This window comes from Aotus nancymaae, unplaced genomic scaffold (genome assembly GCF_030222135.1).
Source record: "Aotus nancymaae isolate 86718 unplaced genomic scaffold, 86718_ANA_hifiasm-v0.15.2.pri h1tg000089l, whole genome shotgun sequence".
Lineage (NCBI taxonomy): Eukaryota > Metazoa > Chordata > Mammalia > Primates > Aotidae > Aotus > Aotus nancymaae.
In genome coordinates this window covers 23,119,257-23,133,648 of record NW_026988504.1, presented here as the reverse complement: position 1 = coordinate 23,133,648, position 14,392 = coordinate 23,119,257, and the positions used below count along the sequence as shown (strand labels likewise).

Here is a 14,392-nt window from a genome sequence, read left to right as displayed (position 1 = left end):
TCTTCAGTGATTCTTGACACCAGTTCTGTGAAAAAGAAAATTTCCTTCAAGAAAAGCTCATGTCTTCATATTTAAGGTCAGTGCTTTTTTTTTTTTTTTTTCCTCCATTAAAACTGTAGCATCTTGTGGCACAAAAGGCACCAACATTCCCTTTCCGAACCAACCATCACCATAGTTAGAAGGCAGCGCCACCTGCTGGCCATCATATTATGACTCACATTGCCCATGATTTCCTGACGGTGCTGAATTCCAAGTGGGGATTATTAGAGACCCCTCAGAGCCAAAAGGAACCTCAGAGGTCTCCTAGATGAGTCCCCTTATTTGTAGGTGGTGGTTTCTGGATAACTCAGAGTGGCAGGGAGACAGACCAGCCTGTGGAAAGGTATACTGCTTTAAGATTGAGAAGAAAACTATTTGGCGCTCTAATTTTGCCTGGATGGTGCTGTCAGTCAAAGAAAGGGATCAGGTCTGGGGAGGGGGTAGGGGCACCCTGAGTTCCTGTTCCACCACTTCCCAGGGGGTAGAAGGCTGTCCAGGGACAGCTCCCATCCACAACTGGGCATGTGTTGGCGCTTACACAAGAGACTTTTACTTGAACTAGAAGCTAAATCTCATTAAGTAAATACAGGTTTTTAGGGGTGAAGAACTATCAAGAAATCCCAACTTATCAGCATAAAAGTAGTTCCAAAGTAAAGGCAGTAATTTTCCCAATGGCCTTTTCTCCCTCATGCCCCCACAGAGGCTTTCGAAAGGTCCTAGTTAGGCAGCCACACCAACCTGCTGTGTTCGCCTAAGCAGCTGTGGCTGTCCCGTGGGGTGACCACTGCCTGGGTATGGGAGGGGAGCCCCAGTCCCAGCTCCCTAGCCTCTTTCAGGAGCAGAGCAGAAAGCTCTGACTTAGGGGTGCTACATCTCACCTGGAGAAAGAGCTGCACATTCTAGCCTATGAGGGACCCACCCTTTTTACTTGCTTCTCTGGAGCTGGATCAAGGGCATGTGCAGTGCACCTGGAAATGCCAGGGAGCCCCTTCCTTGAGAGAGTATCGTATGAAAGAATCCAGCTTCAGGGAGCAGTCAACCTGAAATCTTGCCCAGTTCCACCTTACTGAGCTGGACAACCCAGGGAGAGGGGAGGGGAGGAGAGGGGAAGGGAGGGGAGGAAAGAGGAAGGAGGAGGGAAGGGAGGGGGAGAGAAGGGAGGGAAAGGGAGGGGAGGGGAGGAAGGAAACAAGCTAGCTAGCTATTGCAAACATGCTCAACAGCCAGTTAAAGAAATGTTGCTAAAATATTATTATAGTCACTCCTCTACTTCACCAAGGGTTCCGTTCTGAACCTCCTCAATTCCTTTTTTTTAAAAGGCCACAATACAAGAACAAGCTCTACTAACTTTCCTGGGCTACTGTGAGGCTCAGGTTTGATGAGGCTGGAAGGCTACCCGGAAGCTGTGCAGCAAGGCACCCAGTTTAGAGGACGCCGTTTCACTCAGGTGGGTCTATCTGGACACCCTTTTCACTATCTGGAGTAGACACATCCTAGTTGTTCAGGGCTGCTGTGCTCACAGAGAAAAGGGGACAGCAAATGGCCAGGCTGGGCAGGGCTGCTCCTGTGTGATCAGAGACCTTCACAGCTGGGAGTGGCCCTTACAGCCCACCTGCTTCTCCATGTCCCAGCCAGCAGCTCCTGGCCAACTCTGAAAAAGGCACATTCCCACCTTGGCATGTTAACACTGCCTGAACTTAAATGTAGAACTGAGTTGTAAATAGTCAACAAAAGTCCCTGACATTTCCTTCATGTTAGGCAAGACTCCTTCACAAGGCCTTGCAAGTGATCCTACCTTGGATTCAGGCTTCTGGGAGCATGATACACCCACCAGAACAATGCCCTTTATATATTTGGTGCTTAAAAAGCATTTAATTTCCTCAACTTTTATCAGACACCTATGTGCTCAGTGTTGGGGGCATGGCTGAGGACCTTCTCTTTGCCCAGAGTGACCCTGAAGATAAATAGCATCACAATCACTTTCCATAATAACAATAACGTAAAATCCTAACAAGACTGTGTTTAAAACAAAACTCTTCTATTCTGGCAAATGTGCATACACAGGTGAGGGCTAGTGCATTCCAATATCATCCTTAAAAAGTCTTTTAAAAGGTTGCTTGTGTTTTTTGCTCTGCCACCAGTAAAGGATCCATGTGGACACTCCGCCATGTCTCATGCCTGCCTGGCTGAGTCACTCCAGGGATCCTGTGCTGGCAGCAGAGAGCTAGAAGAGCCACCTGCAGTGGCCAGGGTGTGTGCCTGGGACCTTTCACTTCCCTGCTTGTCCTCTGGCCGCGTTTCTGAGAGGCACGGCCCCACGCACCCACACACACACGATGTAACTGGCCAGCTTCCTCCTTCTGTCCTTGGAATAGCAACCGAGACAAAAAGCAGTTAGCACAGTGGCTTGGGCTTGCCAACACTATCATTCAGGACAAAACCCTTGTAATTCTCCAAATGGTGGGGTTTTTGAATAGGCTGGACTTCAACACCCTGTTTTCTAAAAGAGAAAGAAAAAAAAGCATGCCAAAGGCATCGCTCTTCTCAGAAATGAAGTGACTGAGATAAGGTCCGAGGGAAATATGCCACAGCAGCGGATTCTGAACTCAAGGCTTCCAAAGATTCACATTTTGAAAACTCTATGGATTTAGGAGGGTTCTCCAGGAGAATCTGTTTTTGCTCATCGAAGGGCCTCTTTGCGTAGGGACCATTCATCCTAAGGAAATCATTCAAACGCAGCCTTGCTCTGGGAATCTCCATCCACTCATAACTGACGAACGCGCCCGCCCCAGCTTCGGACCTCAAGACGTGAGAGCGCTGCCTATGCACAGGGTGTGGCAGGCCGTGGGGACAGTGGGGGGCACAGACGTGGTGGGGACGGTGGCCTGCATTTGCATAGTTCCTTTACTAGGGTTCAAGGTGTTGCGGTTCCCCACTCAAGGAGGATTTGGGGGTGAGGGAGGAAAGGTCGTAAGGGCCCTCTGTGAGTGTCCCAGGCCTTGCGCGTCCACACGCCTCCTGCCCCGGGCCGTCAGGAAGCATGCAGGCCACAGGCCTTCCCCCTCTGAGCCCCCATCTCAGGGAAAAGACATCATAAGTTACAGAAACAGGACAACCAGGGAGTGAGGATGCCCCCCTTGGCAAGCTTCTTTATGTGCTCCCCAGGGTGGGGGAAGTGGCCCAGGGCTGTGTTGGGGCAGACTCGTAGACAGGTGCCTTGTGATGCTGGGAGCAGGGACGGTGTGTTTCCTAAACATGGCAGCTCGGGACACCTTTGCCCAGGGCCTCCCCCGGCGGACCTCACGAGCAGAGGCAGCAGGGGTGCCCTAGGGTTTCAACTTCCCCTCCTTGGCGAGTCTGTCATTGAGCTGGCAGAGCTGGGCCAGGAAACCATCGTTTGGGCCAATCTCACGGTTCTGCCTCACGATGCTCAGGGCAGACTTGACGTCCATCTTCTGCCGCATCATGAGGTAGGCAATGACTAGCGTTGGGGAGCGGCTGTAACCTTCCCGGCAGTGGACCAGCACCCGGCCTGGAAGAAACAGGGGAGATGCGGTGAGCTGGGCAACAGGAGACCACATCTGTGCCCCCTACTGTTGGGTGGGTGCAGTGGCTCATGCCTGTAATCCCCACCGAGGTGGGCAGATCACCTGAGGTTGGGAGTTCAAGACCAGCCTGACCAACATGGAGAAACCCTGTCTCTACTAAAAGTACAAAATTAGCCAGGCATGGCGGTGCATGCCTGTAATCCCAGCTACTTGGGAGGCTGAGGCAGGAGAATCGCTTGAACCTGGGAGGCGGAGGTTGTGGTGAGCTGAGATTGTGCCACTGCACTTCAGCCTGGGCAATAAGAGTGAAACTCTGTTTCAGGGAAAAAAAAAAACCACCTCCGTGAAGTGCAACTGAAAAGCACAATGTCACGCCACCGTGTGCCTGCCAGAATGGCTAAAATGAAAAGGATGGAAAACTCAAAGTGCTGCTGAGGATATGGGGCGACTGGAACTCTTCTGCGTGGCTGGGGGAGGTGGGGTGTGAACTGGCACAACCACTTTGGAAAGCTGTGCGGCACAGCAGCGTCTCCTCAAGCTGAACACATGCATCCCCTCTGGCCCAGCACTCCCATCCCCAGGCCCAGGTCCAACAGAGTGCGCATTCACATTCACCAACACGCGGGCCAGAATGTCCACAGGCAGCACTGTACATCACGGCCCCAGCTAGAACCCCCAAAGGCCCATCCCAGTAGAAAGGATAAATACAAAGAATGAGCAGCCTGCCACTTAGCAGAATGACAGAGCAGCACACAGATAGGAGGCAGATGAGCCCACAGAGCAGGAGAGCAGGCGAAACCATCTGTGCTGTCAGAAGCCTGCATGGGGCCAGGCACGGTGGCGCTCACCCATAATCCCAGCACTTTGGGAGGTTGAAGTGGGTGGATCATGAGGTCAGGAGTTCGAGACCAGCCTGGCCAACATGGTGAAACCCCATCCCTACTAAAGATAAAAAATTAGCTGGGTGTGGGGACGCATGCCTATAATCCCAGCTACTCGAGAACCTGAGGCAGGAGAATCGCTTGAACCTGGGAATCGAAGGTTTCAGTGAGCCAGCCTGGGCAACAGAGCAAGACTCCATCTCAAAGAAAAAAAAGCCTGCATGGCAGAGGCCCTGGGAGCCGGGGATGGGGGCAGCGCCCAGACTGGAGTGCAATGGCACAATCTCAGCTCACTGAGATTTAGATCTTCAACTGTTTGATGAACTACACTATGTATTGTAATTCTATATTTTTATATTATATATTAAATTATAATTTTATTATATATTTATATTAATATATTTATGTATGCATTTTATATAAAATATTGCAATTATATAATTAAGTATATATAAAATATGTATATTATATAATGTATTTCTGTTTATGAAAATATATATTTATATATAACATTTTAATGTATATATGTGTATATATGTATACACACAGGTGTATATATACACATATGCATGTATGTATATACTCAGGTGCATGTATAGACATACATGTATACATGTGCACACGTGTGCACACATACATGTGTGCATGCACACAAATACACGTGTACACACGTGCACATGCATGCACGCATACATGCATGTACGTGTATGTGCACATATATACATACGTGTAAGTGTGCATACATGTACATGTGTGTGTACCTACACATACACGTGTATACATATGCATGTATGTGTATACATATGTATATATGTATATATACACATGCATATATATGTGTGTGTGTGTGTGTGTGTGTGTGTGTGTGTGTGGAGAGAGAGACAATCTCTCAAAACCTACCAGGGAGATTGGTTCTAGGACCTTCTGCAGATATATAATCATAATTTTATCAATTATAATTATATAAAAAATAAAATATTAAATGTTTATATTAAATAATATATTTTATATAAATTATACAATTGTATAAATTTAAATATATAAATACAATATATAATTATGTATATACTTGTAAAATATGTATATTATATATATTTATAGTTTTTTTATAAAAAAAAATCCTTTTAATATGGTGTGTGTGTGTGTGTGTGTGTGTGTGTGTGTGTGTGTGTATATATATATATATATATATATAAATAGATACCATCTCACAATATCCACCAGGAAAATTAGTTCCAGGACCTCCTGCAGATACCCAAACCCACAGATGCTCAAGTTCCTGATATAAAATCACATATGCAAATAAATAACCTGTGCACATGCTCCTTTATACTTTAAATCATCTCCAGATGACTTATGATACCCAATACAATGTAAACAGTTATATCATCTACAGAATGACAAGAACAAAAAGTCTGTACACGTTCAGTACAGACATAACATCCTTTTATGCTGTTTTTAATATTTTCAGTCTACGGTTGGTTGAATCCACAGATGTGGAACCGACGGGTACAGAGGACCAACTGTATATTCTATTAGTTCTGTTTTTTCTAGAGAATCCTGACCAATACACTGGTTATTAACTTGTGATCCACCTAACCTCAACGTGCCTCTGTTTTCTTATCTGGCCAATAGTACCCATTGCACAGGTGGTTGGAAGATTAAAGGAAATGACACATGAATCCCCTCGGCTAGCACCTGGCATCCATGAGCACTCAATAAACATTACCCAGTACTCTCTGGTAGCACCTAGTACATCCTCAACTATAGCAGCCCTGGTCCTGTGTCACTGCCAGCCATGCACAGGTCGACTCTTCTTTCCCAGAGGATGAGTTCCTTAAGAGCGAGAAATGGCTGGGCACAGTGGCTCACGCCTATGATCCCAGCACTTTAGGAGGCTGAGGTGGGTGGATCACCTGAGGTCAGAAGTTCAAGACCAGCCTGGCCAACGTGGCGAAACCCCATCTCTACTAAAAATACAAACATTAGCTGGCCATGGTGGCCCGCACCTCTACTCCCAACTACTCGGGAGGCTGAGGCAGGAGAATTGCTTGAACCCAGGAGGTGGAGGTTGCAGGGAGCCAAGATTGAGCCACTGCACTCCAGCCTGGGCAACAAATGCGAGACTCTGTCCAAAAAAAACCCGCAAGAAATGTGGGGCATTGAATTTTGGATGCATTCTAATCTCTAGCATACACTATGTGCTCAATAAATATTTGCTAAGTAGCTGAGTGAATTATTACCTACTAACACCTCTATAAGGGCATCGTTTGGCAAGAAATCCACTAGTCCAGAGTCCAACAGTCTTTTCTGCTCCCATCACCCTACCCTCAAAACACCACTCTATTTTCCCAACGCCTTCCAAATCAAGAAGCAGGAGTCCCCCGCTTTCCTGCCTATTCACCCTCCGGCCTATATGCCCTAAATATTCAGAGTGGGGCCTCTGCTGCCCCGCCCTAGGAATGAGACCCTCTGCAGAGCAGCCACCTCACCATCTAGAACATACTTTGCATGTAGGCCCAGTGCACACAGAGCCCACTGGGAAAGGGGACAGTTCAACCTCTCATTACCCTAGGCTCAGCCCAGATGCCACCTCCTCCATGAAGCCTCCCTTGATTTTTCCAGCTGGAAGTGACTCCTCCCTCTTGAGCACCCTCAGCCACCCCACCCAGCTCTCTGTGATGAGTCCCTGGGTCCCACACACTGTCGGAGGCCAGCATATTTCTGTTGACTCACTTGGCCTCTCTTTCTTAGAGACATTTATACTTGGCATTAGAGCCCGTGGAATTCGTCATCACTTGCTCATTAATCACCTGCAGTGTATATACTGTGTACCTGATGCTACATCAGGGGCTAAGGAGACAGACAAGGAACAAAGTGGACCCAGGCTGAGGGTAGGCTTCATGGAAGAGAGGCCACCGTGCCAAGGACGAGCTGGAGTTTGCCAGAGGATAGGGTAGGAAGAGGCAGAATTTTTCAGACTGAAAACCCAGCACACCTGGACTGAGACAGGAGGTGAAAAAAAGGCCATGTTCCTAGTTGTTTGGAAAGAGGAAACAAAGTCGGAGAGCTCAAAATTCCACGAATGAACGACCAATTGATATTACACAAGAACAGCAAAATCCTTCCCCTTCGGCCGGCCCGTGTCTACACAGGGTGAGGAGCTCGGTGCAGCTAGAGTGGAGGGAGGGGCCTGTCAGCAAAGTCTGCAGATTCTCCCACAGTGAGGCTTCTCTCTGAGCCCTGAGCGTGCGCTGTCCAGTGGTCTAGAACATTCTGTGTACTGGAAATCATTCTGACGCGAGGCTGCTAGGCCCAAGAAGCGTCAGTGTAGTAGAGGCAAGGCTGATCACACCTCATGGGGGTCCTTTCCCTGGGAGGGTGTGGGGTGCGGAGGGAGGGAGAGGTAAAGGAAGGAGCTGAGAAAAACAGCTAAAAGCAGAAAGGGAGAAAGGGCAAGTGGCCCAGCCTGCTCAGCTGATGTCTGCTCTGTGGCCTTCTAGGGTTTCTTGCCGGAATGCCTTGGCGACTGCCAGCACCTTGGTAGTTGGCCTTCAGTCTTACCTTATATTTGGAGGCTGCAGGAAGTTATTTTTTAAGTGGCTGGAAGATCTGCCAGGGGGGCCTGTGCTTTGCTGACTGCCAACCTAAGCTGACCACAGGTACCTTGTTTCCCCTTGCCAGGCAGTCATGTGAATCCCTAGCCAGTGAGATGTGAGGGGGGGTTCTGGGGAATGTTTTACTTGCTCTTAGAAAAAGAGAGAGGCCGGGCATGGTGGCGCCTGCTTGTAGTCCCAGCTACTCGGGAGGCTGAGGTGAGAGGACTGCTTGAGCCCAGGAGTTGGAGACGACCAGTCTAGGCAACATAGCAAGACTCTGTCTCCTTAAAAAAGAGAAGAGTGGCCGGGCAAGGTGGCTCACACCATAATCCCAGCACTTTGGGAGGCCAAAATGGGTGGATCACCTGAGGTTGGGAGTTTGAGACCAGCCTGGCCAATATGGAGAAATCCCATCTCTACTAAAAATAGAAAAATCAGCCAGATGGTGGTGCTTGCCATGGTCCCAGCTACTTGCGAGGCTGTGGCAGGAGAATCGCTTGAACCCGGGAGGCGGAGGTTGCGATGAGCCAAGATAGTGCCATTGCATTCCAGCCTGGGCAACAAGAGCGAAACTCTGACTTAAAAAAAATGGAGAGAGAGAAAAACGTGGGAAGAGATGGCTGCAGTGCCTCATCTGCGGCCCTTTGTCCTACTGGGAGGGGATAACCTGATACCATCTTGGGACCATGAGAGGAGCACCCAACACTGAGGTGGCAGAAGAGAGAAAGGGAAAGGGCCCCCTGGCGCAGTGGCTCATGCCTATAATCCTAGCACTTTGGGAGGCCAAGGTGGACAGATCAGGAGTTCAAGAGATCGAGACCATCCTGGCCAATATGGTGAACCCCATCTCTACTAAAAATACAAAAATTAGCCAGGCGCGGTGGCACGTGCCTGTAGTCTCAGCTACTTGGGAGGCTGAGGCAGGAGAATGCTTGAACCCAGGAGGCAGAGGTTGCAGTAAGCTGAGATCATGCCACTGCACTCCAGCCTGCACAACAGAGGGAGATTCTGTCTAAAAAATAAAAAAAAAAACCAAAGGAAAAGGGTCTGGTCCAGATGCCACCCCAGAGCTGCTGAATCAACCAGCCCCCAAATCAACCATCCCCGGATCAACCAGCCCCCTTGCTCCTTCACCTCAGGCCTTCTCGCCATGCACATTAGCACATTTTCCTTATCATTACAGCTGTTTAAATGGGGGATGTGTAAGCAACTGGAAACCAAGCCCTAGCCAAAGTGCAATCAAACGCAAGGACCCTGGGGCTGCCATTGCATGAATGAGTTGCACATCCTGTGACACCTGGGTCCACTAGACAGGCAGCCAGGTGAGCAGAGAGAGACCCCCAGCTCTGTCATTGACCACAGAAGATAGGAAATGAGGGGGTTTCCCAGAAGACACCCGTTGTGGGCCTGTTTTCCAGAGGGACGGTCCTTCAAAGCTGCCTCCCATCTTTTCCTGGCAGCAGGTCCCTTACCGTTCTTTTGCGCCAAAGCCTGGTCAATGAAGTCAGCAGCCCTTTCAAAGTAAGCGCTGAGGTTGAACTCCTGTGTGTCGTTGGCCTTAATACCCAGGTAGGTGATGCCGGAGTCCTTGTAGAAGTTGGCATTGGTGTTGACGTGCATGAAGGACCTGCCCTCAGCCGCGTTCAGGACGTGGGTGATGCCCAGTTTCTGCAGCTTGGGGATATCCTGAGCCACAGACCTGGATGGGAGACAATTGAGGGGATGATTAACCAAACGGCAGCCCCAGCGGGAGGAAGATGGAGAAGGATCTAAGCTGCTTGGCAAAGCAAGGAACTCCTCCATGCTCTGGCCCCTGCCAGCTTCTCCCGCCTCATCTTATGACCTCTTCCCTCACTCAGGCCATATCGAATTGCCAGCAGCTTCCCCAAATAGACTGGTGGTTTCATAGCCACGCTGTCCCCTCTGTCTGGAATGCTCTTTCCCACCCTCTCTGGAGATACGCGCCCTCTCGTCTTTCACACCCTCTGCGGTGTTTTTCTCCCCTCCATTCCATGTGGCCCCATGCTCCCTAAGCTGTGGTGTGGGTGTACATAGCCAACTGGCTAAAAATGGACTCTGGAACCAGAATAACTGGGTCTGCCTCCAGCCCGGTTACTAGCCAGGCAACCTTAAGCCTTAAGCCTTAAGCCTTCTGTGCCTCGGTTTCCCTCTCTGTAAAATGGGGTAACAGTGCCTTCTCCCTGAGGTTGTTATGAGTATTAAGTAGGCTATTCCGTGGACAGAGCCTGACACTGTAGCGAACACTACGATTCTAATGCTTGACTGTGCTTCTGTGTTTACACAGGCTGTGAGCTCCTTGAGAGAGGACCCATGTCCGCTTCAAGTCTGTTTCCCTGCCACCTGCTACAGTACCTGCTACATAGTAGGTGCTGGATAAAGAAGCGGTGAATGAGTGCCCCTCCCTGCCTTCTAGAGGGATCCTACCTGCCACATTCCACTGGCCACATTTTCAAAGCTCTCTTGGATGATCTAGTACTTGGGAAGCAAGTGGCCGTAACAGAACTATGGGAAGTTACAAAATAATTTATCTAAGGCCGGGTGTGGTGGCTCACGCCTGTAATCCCAGCACTTTGGGAGGCCGAGGCGGGTGGATCACCTAAGGTTGGGAGTTCGAGACCAGCCTGGCCAACGTGGTGAAACCCTGTCTCTACTAAAAATACAAAAATTAGCCAGGCGTGGTGGCAGACGCCTGTAATCCCAGCTACTCGGAAGGCTGAGACAGGAGAATCACTTGAACCCAGGAGGTACAAGTTGCAATAAGCCAAGATTGTGCCATTGCACTCCAGCCTGGGTGACAGAGCGAGGCTCCATCTCTAAAAAAGAAAAAAAAAAGTTTTAAAATAATAATAATTGATCTGAATGGTGAAAAGTCCCCTTTATTTCATCTGACAACACATCCCAGTCCAAACGGCAGTTTATACTTTATAAAATGTCACTTCCTATGTGATCGTTTGGCCACTATGAGCAGCCCTGTTAGGAAAAAGGATGGCAGTATCCCCACTGAACAGAGCTTGAACTCTGACCCAACAGGATGGGCAGAGGGATGGGCACATGCCCCACGTGCTGCTGGCGGCAGAGCTGGGAGAAGACCTCCTTTCTTCCGACATCCAGCCCTGCTCTATCTTCCACCTCACTCTGTCTCTCACGCCCACATCTGCTGCAAAACCCCCAAGGCCTGGCAAATGTGGCTTACACAGGCTCTGTCTCTGCCTTGTGAGGACACGGCTGCAGCCCTGATTTTGTTAAGGGGACAGAGCCCAAGTCCTCTTGGTGCCTGGTGCCCACTGATCCTCCCTGCTGAGCAACCCTCATGCCCCTGGCCAAGTCAAGGTCAGATGTGCTTAGAGGGCAAGGGATGTATTTTCTACAGGAGCCATCAGCAGTTGCCACGCTGGCTACACCAGGTGTGCACAACCTTGGTTTCCACTTGGGAAGTGGTGACAGCTGAATGGCCAAGCTGCCCCAGCAGGCAGGGTTCCTGAGGCTAATAAGGCCCACCTGCTGCCTCGGGCAGGAGGGTGTCTCCAGAGCTTTGCAATTCCTGAAGCCTTTGGACTCTGTTTTATCTATTCCTGCTTAGGACACTGCACAAGACTGTAAAGCAGTGGCTGATAGAAAAATACACTTTGAAGAGTCACTCCCGTTCATCTCCCTTCTCTAATACTATTAATAATTCAACATTCAACAAATTTACCGTTATCATTATTACTATCTCTACTATGAATGAACATTGTATAGTGCCTGACACACAGTAGGTGCTCAGACTAGTGAATGAATGATGGAACGGATGAGAACTGTCCCCATGAGGTCCCCATGAGCGCCCAGTGGGTGCTACACCCTGTGCTGGCGGCCTGACTGCTGGACCCCTTCTAGTTCCACGATGACCCCCATTTCTGTGGCAGTCCTTGGCAGGCTAAGCAGCAGGTCCTAGCGGAGGTCATGGAATACACACACAAACAAGACATTGACCCTGTCCTCGTACTCCCTCAGACACTCTGAGCCACTATTTCTTCCTCTGAAATGGGAAGAGGGTTAGTTTTGAGTTTTCAACATGCCATCCTTGGGCTGAGGCATAGAGTTTAGGATTTTGGTAACTGGGTCCTCAGAGTCTCATGAAAATCCAGCCTGAGCCTTTCCGAGGCCGTCCTGGCATGCTAATCTATTCTTTCTCGCGGGTCCTATTTCATATCTCAGAATGTTAACACCGGTTCCCTCCTGCTGATTAGACATTCTCATTAGAAAAAAATTTAAAATCTAAATAAAAAAATTCTTACTAGTAGTTTGAATAATAGAAAATGGGGTAATTAATCTGGTAAGAAGAACTCATAAATGATCAAGAATAAATGCATTTCCCGGGGATGAAAAGTCAAGAGCCTCTTCTAGGTGGTGGCTCAGGTCCTTAGGGGGCTTATCACTGGATCGTTCTAGAATCTCATGTAAATCAAACCACATCTGGAAGGTGGGAGAAGAGGCCTGATAATCCCGGCCCAGCTCCCCGGACTCCCTCGTTTGGGCTGTTTAGGTTCCCTGATCCGGGACTGCCCGGCCGGGAAAATTCCACGCCCGAATTGTGACGTCGGCCCGTTGCCATGGCGGCGAAGGCAGACATTCCGCGGTGACCTCACTGCAGAACCAGGCAGCTGTCACATGACGCGCGGGCAGGAGACCGGCCGGGCGACCGAGGGCCACCTGTTAAGTGAACATGGTAGCCCCGACCCCGCCCAAGGCCAAGCCCCAACAGCGCGACCCCCGGGCTCCGTGCACCCAGCGACGGGGAAGGGCCGCGCCCGGCCGGGCAGATTTCCGGTCCCTCGGCCCCACGTGCGGGGGTGGGCGTCGACTCCAGCCCCCTCCCAAGTCCCCGCTGTGGCTCCCGGAGGGGCAATAGCGCCCCGGCTCCCCTGACCCTTGCCTTGCGACGCCCCCACCCCAGCCTCGGGTGGGCGGGGCGTCCCAGGAGGGGCGGCGGGTCCCGGCCCGCGAGGGGGACTCACGCGTTGCCCACGTAGATCCGCGGGGTGACCTCGTTGCAGGGCTGGCTCGGGAGGCTGTAGCAGCCGCTGCCGTCCGAGAGCAGGTCGTTGAGATCCTGCACCGAGAGCTCGAACGAGCCCGACATGGCGGCGGCGGGGCCCTGCACGCCCGGCGGAGCGAGCGAGGGGGAGAGCGGCGGGTCGGCTGGGCGGGGGCTCTCGCCGGAAGCCGCCCCGTTCCGCCCCGGGGGCGGGCCCGCCGGGCTCGGGGAGTGCCGAGCGCGGGCGCTGTGACGCTGGAGCCCCGCGCGCCACTCCTGGGCGCGTCCCGGGGGGAGACGCCACCGCCCTGGAGTCTCGGGGGTCCTCGCCCCACCCCGGTCCAGGCTGTTGGTGTATCTTTGTGAACTGGGAAGCGCGGTCACTTCCTTCCCCGAACCAAATGCAGGGCCCAATAAACGTTTCCATTGCGGGATACACCTAGGGGTCGCTTCAGTCTTTCTGGATTACAGGGACGGCCAGGTTCGGCTCCGGAGCGGCTTCCTGCTGCGGAGGCCTCTCCCGGGCCCTCGCCAGAACCCCCGCAGCCCAGCCCTGCTGGATCAGAGCGGACATTTCACGGACCCCAGGAGGTCCCTAGGAAGGTCAAAGTCTGAGAAGTTCTACTCTGGGATGCATCTGCTGTCAACATTCATTGAGAGCGTCGTGCTTAAAAGCAATCAGCCTGGTAATTCTGAGGAATTACCTAACCTGAGCCTATTTGCTTTAAAAAAAAAAAAAAAAAAAAAAAAAAAGGAGGGGGTAGTAATAGTACCTAATTCCTAGGGTTGCTGGAAAGGTTAAATGTGACATTCAAGGAAGGCACCCCGCACTGCACATCGCGATCACTCAATAAGTGTTGGTCCATCAGCAAATGCGCTGAGCGCCCAGTGGGTGCTACACCCTGTGCTGGCGTGGAGATAAATCAGACTCCTGCAGTCCTTCCTGGAGCAGATGCCAGCCCACCATAAGCCACTCAGCGTTTCCTGAACTCCCACTAAGTACAAAAGACAGTCTCTGTCCTGCAGGAAAGCCACCCTCCCCCACTGCCATGAAAAACTGGCAGTTTCCTTCTTGCAAAAGAGCAAATTTGGCCTTGAATTCAGGAAACCCACATCCTGACCCCAGCCCTGCCACCAACGTGGCTCTGGAGTAGCACTGCTGCTGTGGTCTTCAGTTTCCTCGTCTGCAAAAGAAATTGCATCAGATTATCATTAGTGTCAACTTTCTCCTCCCCCAAAAACCTGTGGTCTTGCCCCTTCGGGGGAGTTATTGCAGTGGAGACTACTTAG

At 50.8% G+C, this 14,392-nt stretch overlaps 1 protein-coding gene across 1 annotated transcript; it reads right to left on the bottom strand.

Moving 5' to 3' along the window:
* Positions 1-2,072: 2,072 nt before the first annotated feature.
* DUSP3 (dual specificity phosphatase 3) lies at positions 2,073-13,222 on the bottom strand. The gene is made up of 3 exons (XM_012444111.3): positions 13,083-13,222; positions 9,540-9,766; positions 2,073-3,571 (listed from the first exon to the last, which is right to left on the bottom strand). Exons 1-3 carry the CDS (start codon positions 13,205-13,207, stop codon positions 3,366-3,368), a joined length of 558 nt encoding a protein of 185 aa, XP_012299534.2. The 5' UTR covers positions 13,208-13,222; the 3' UTR covers positions 2,073-3,365.
* Positions 13,223-14,392: the final 1,170 nt, after the last annotated feature.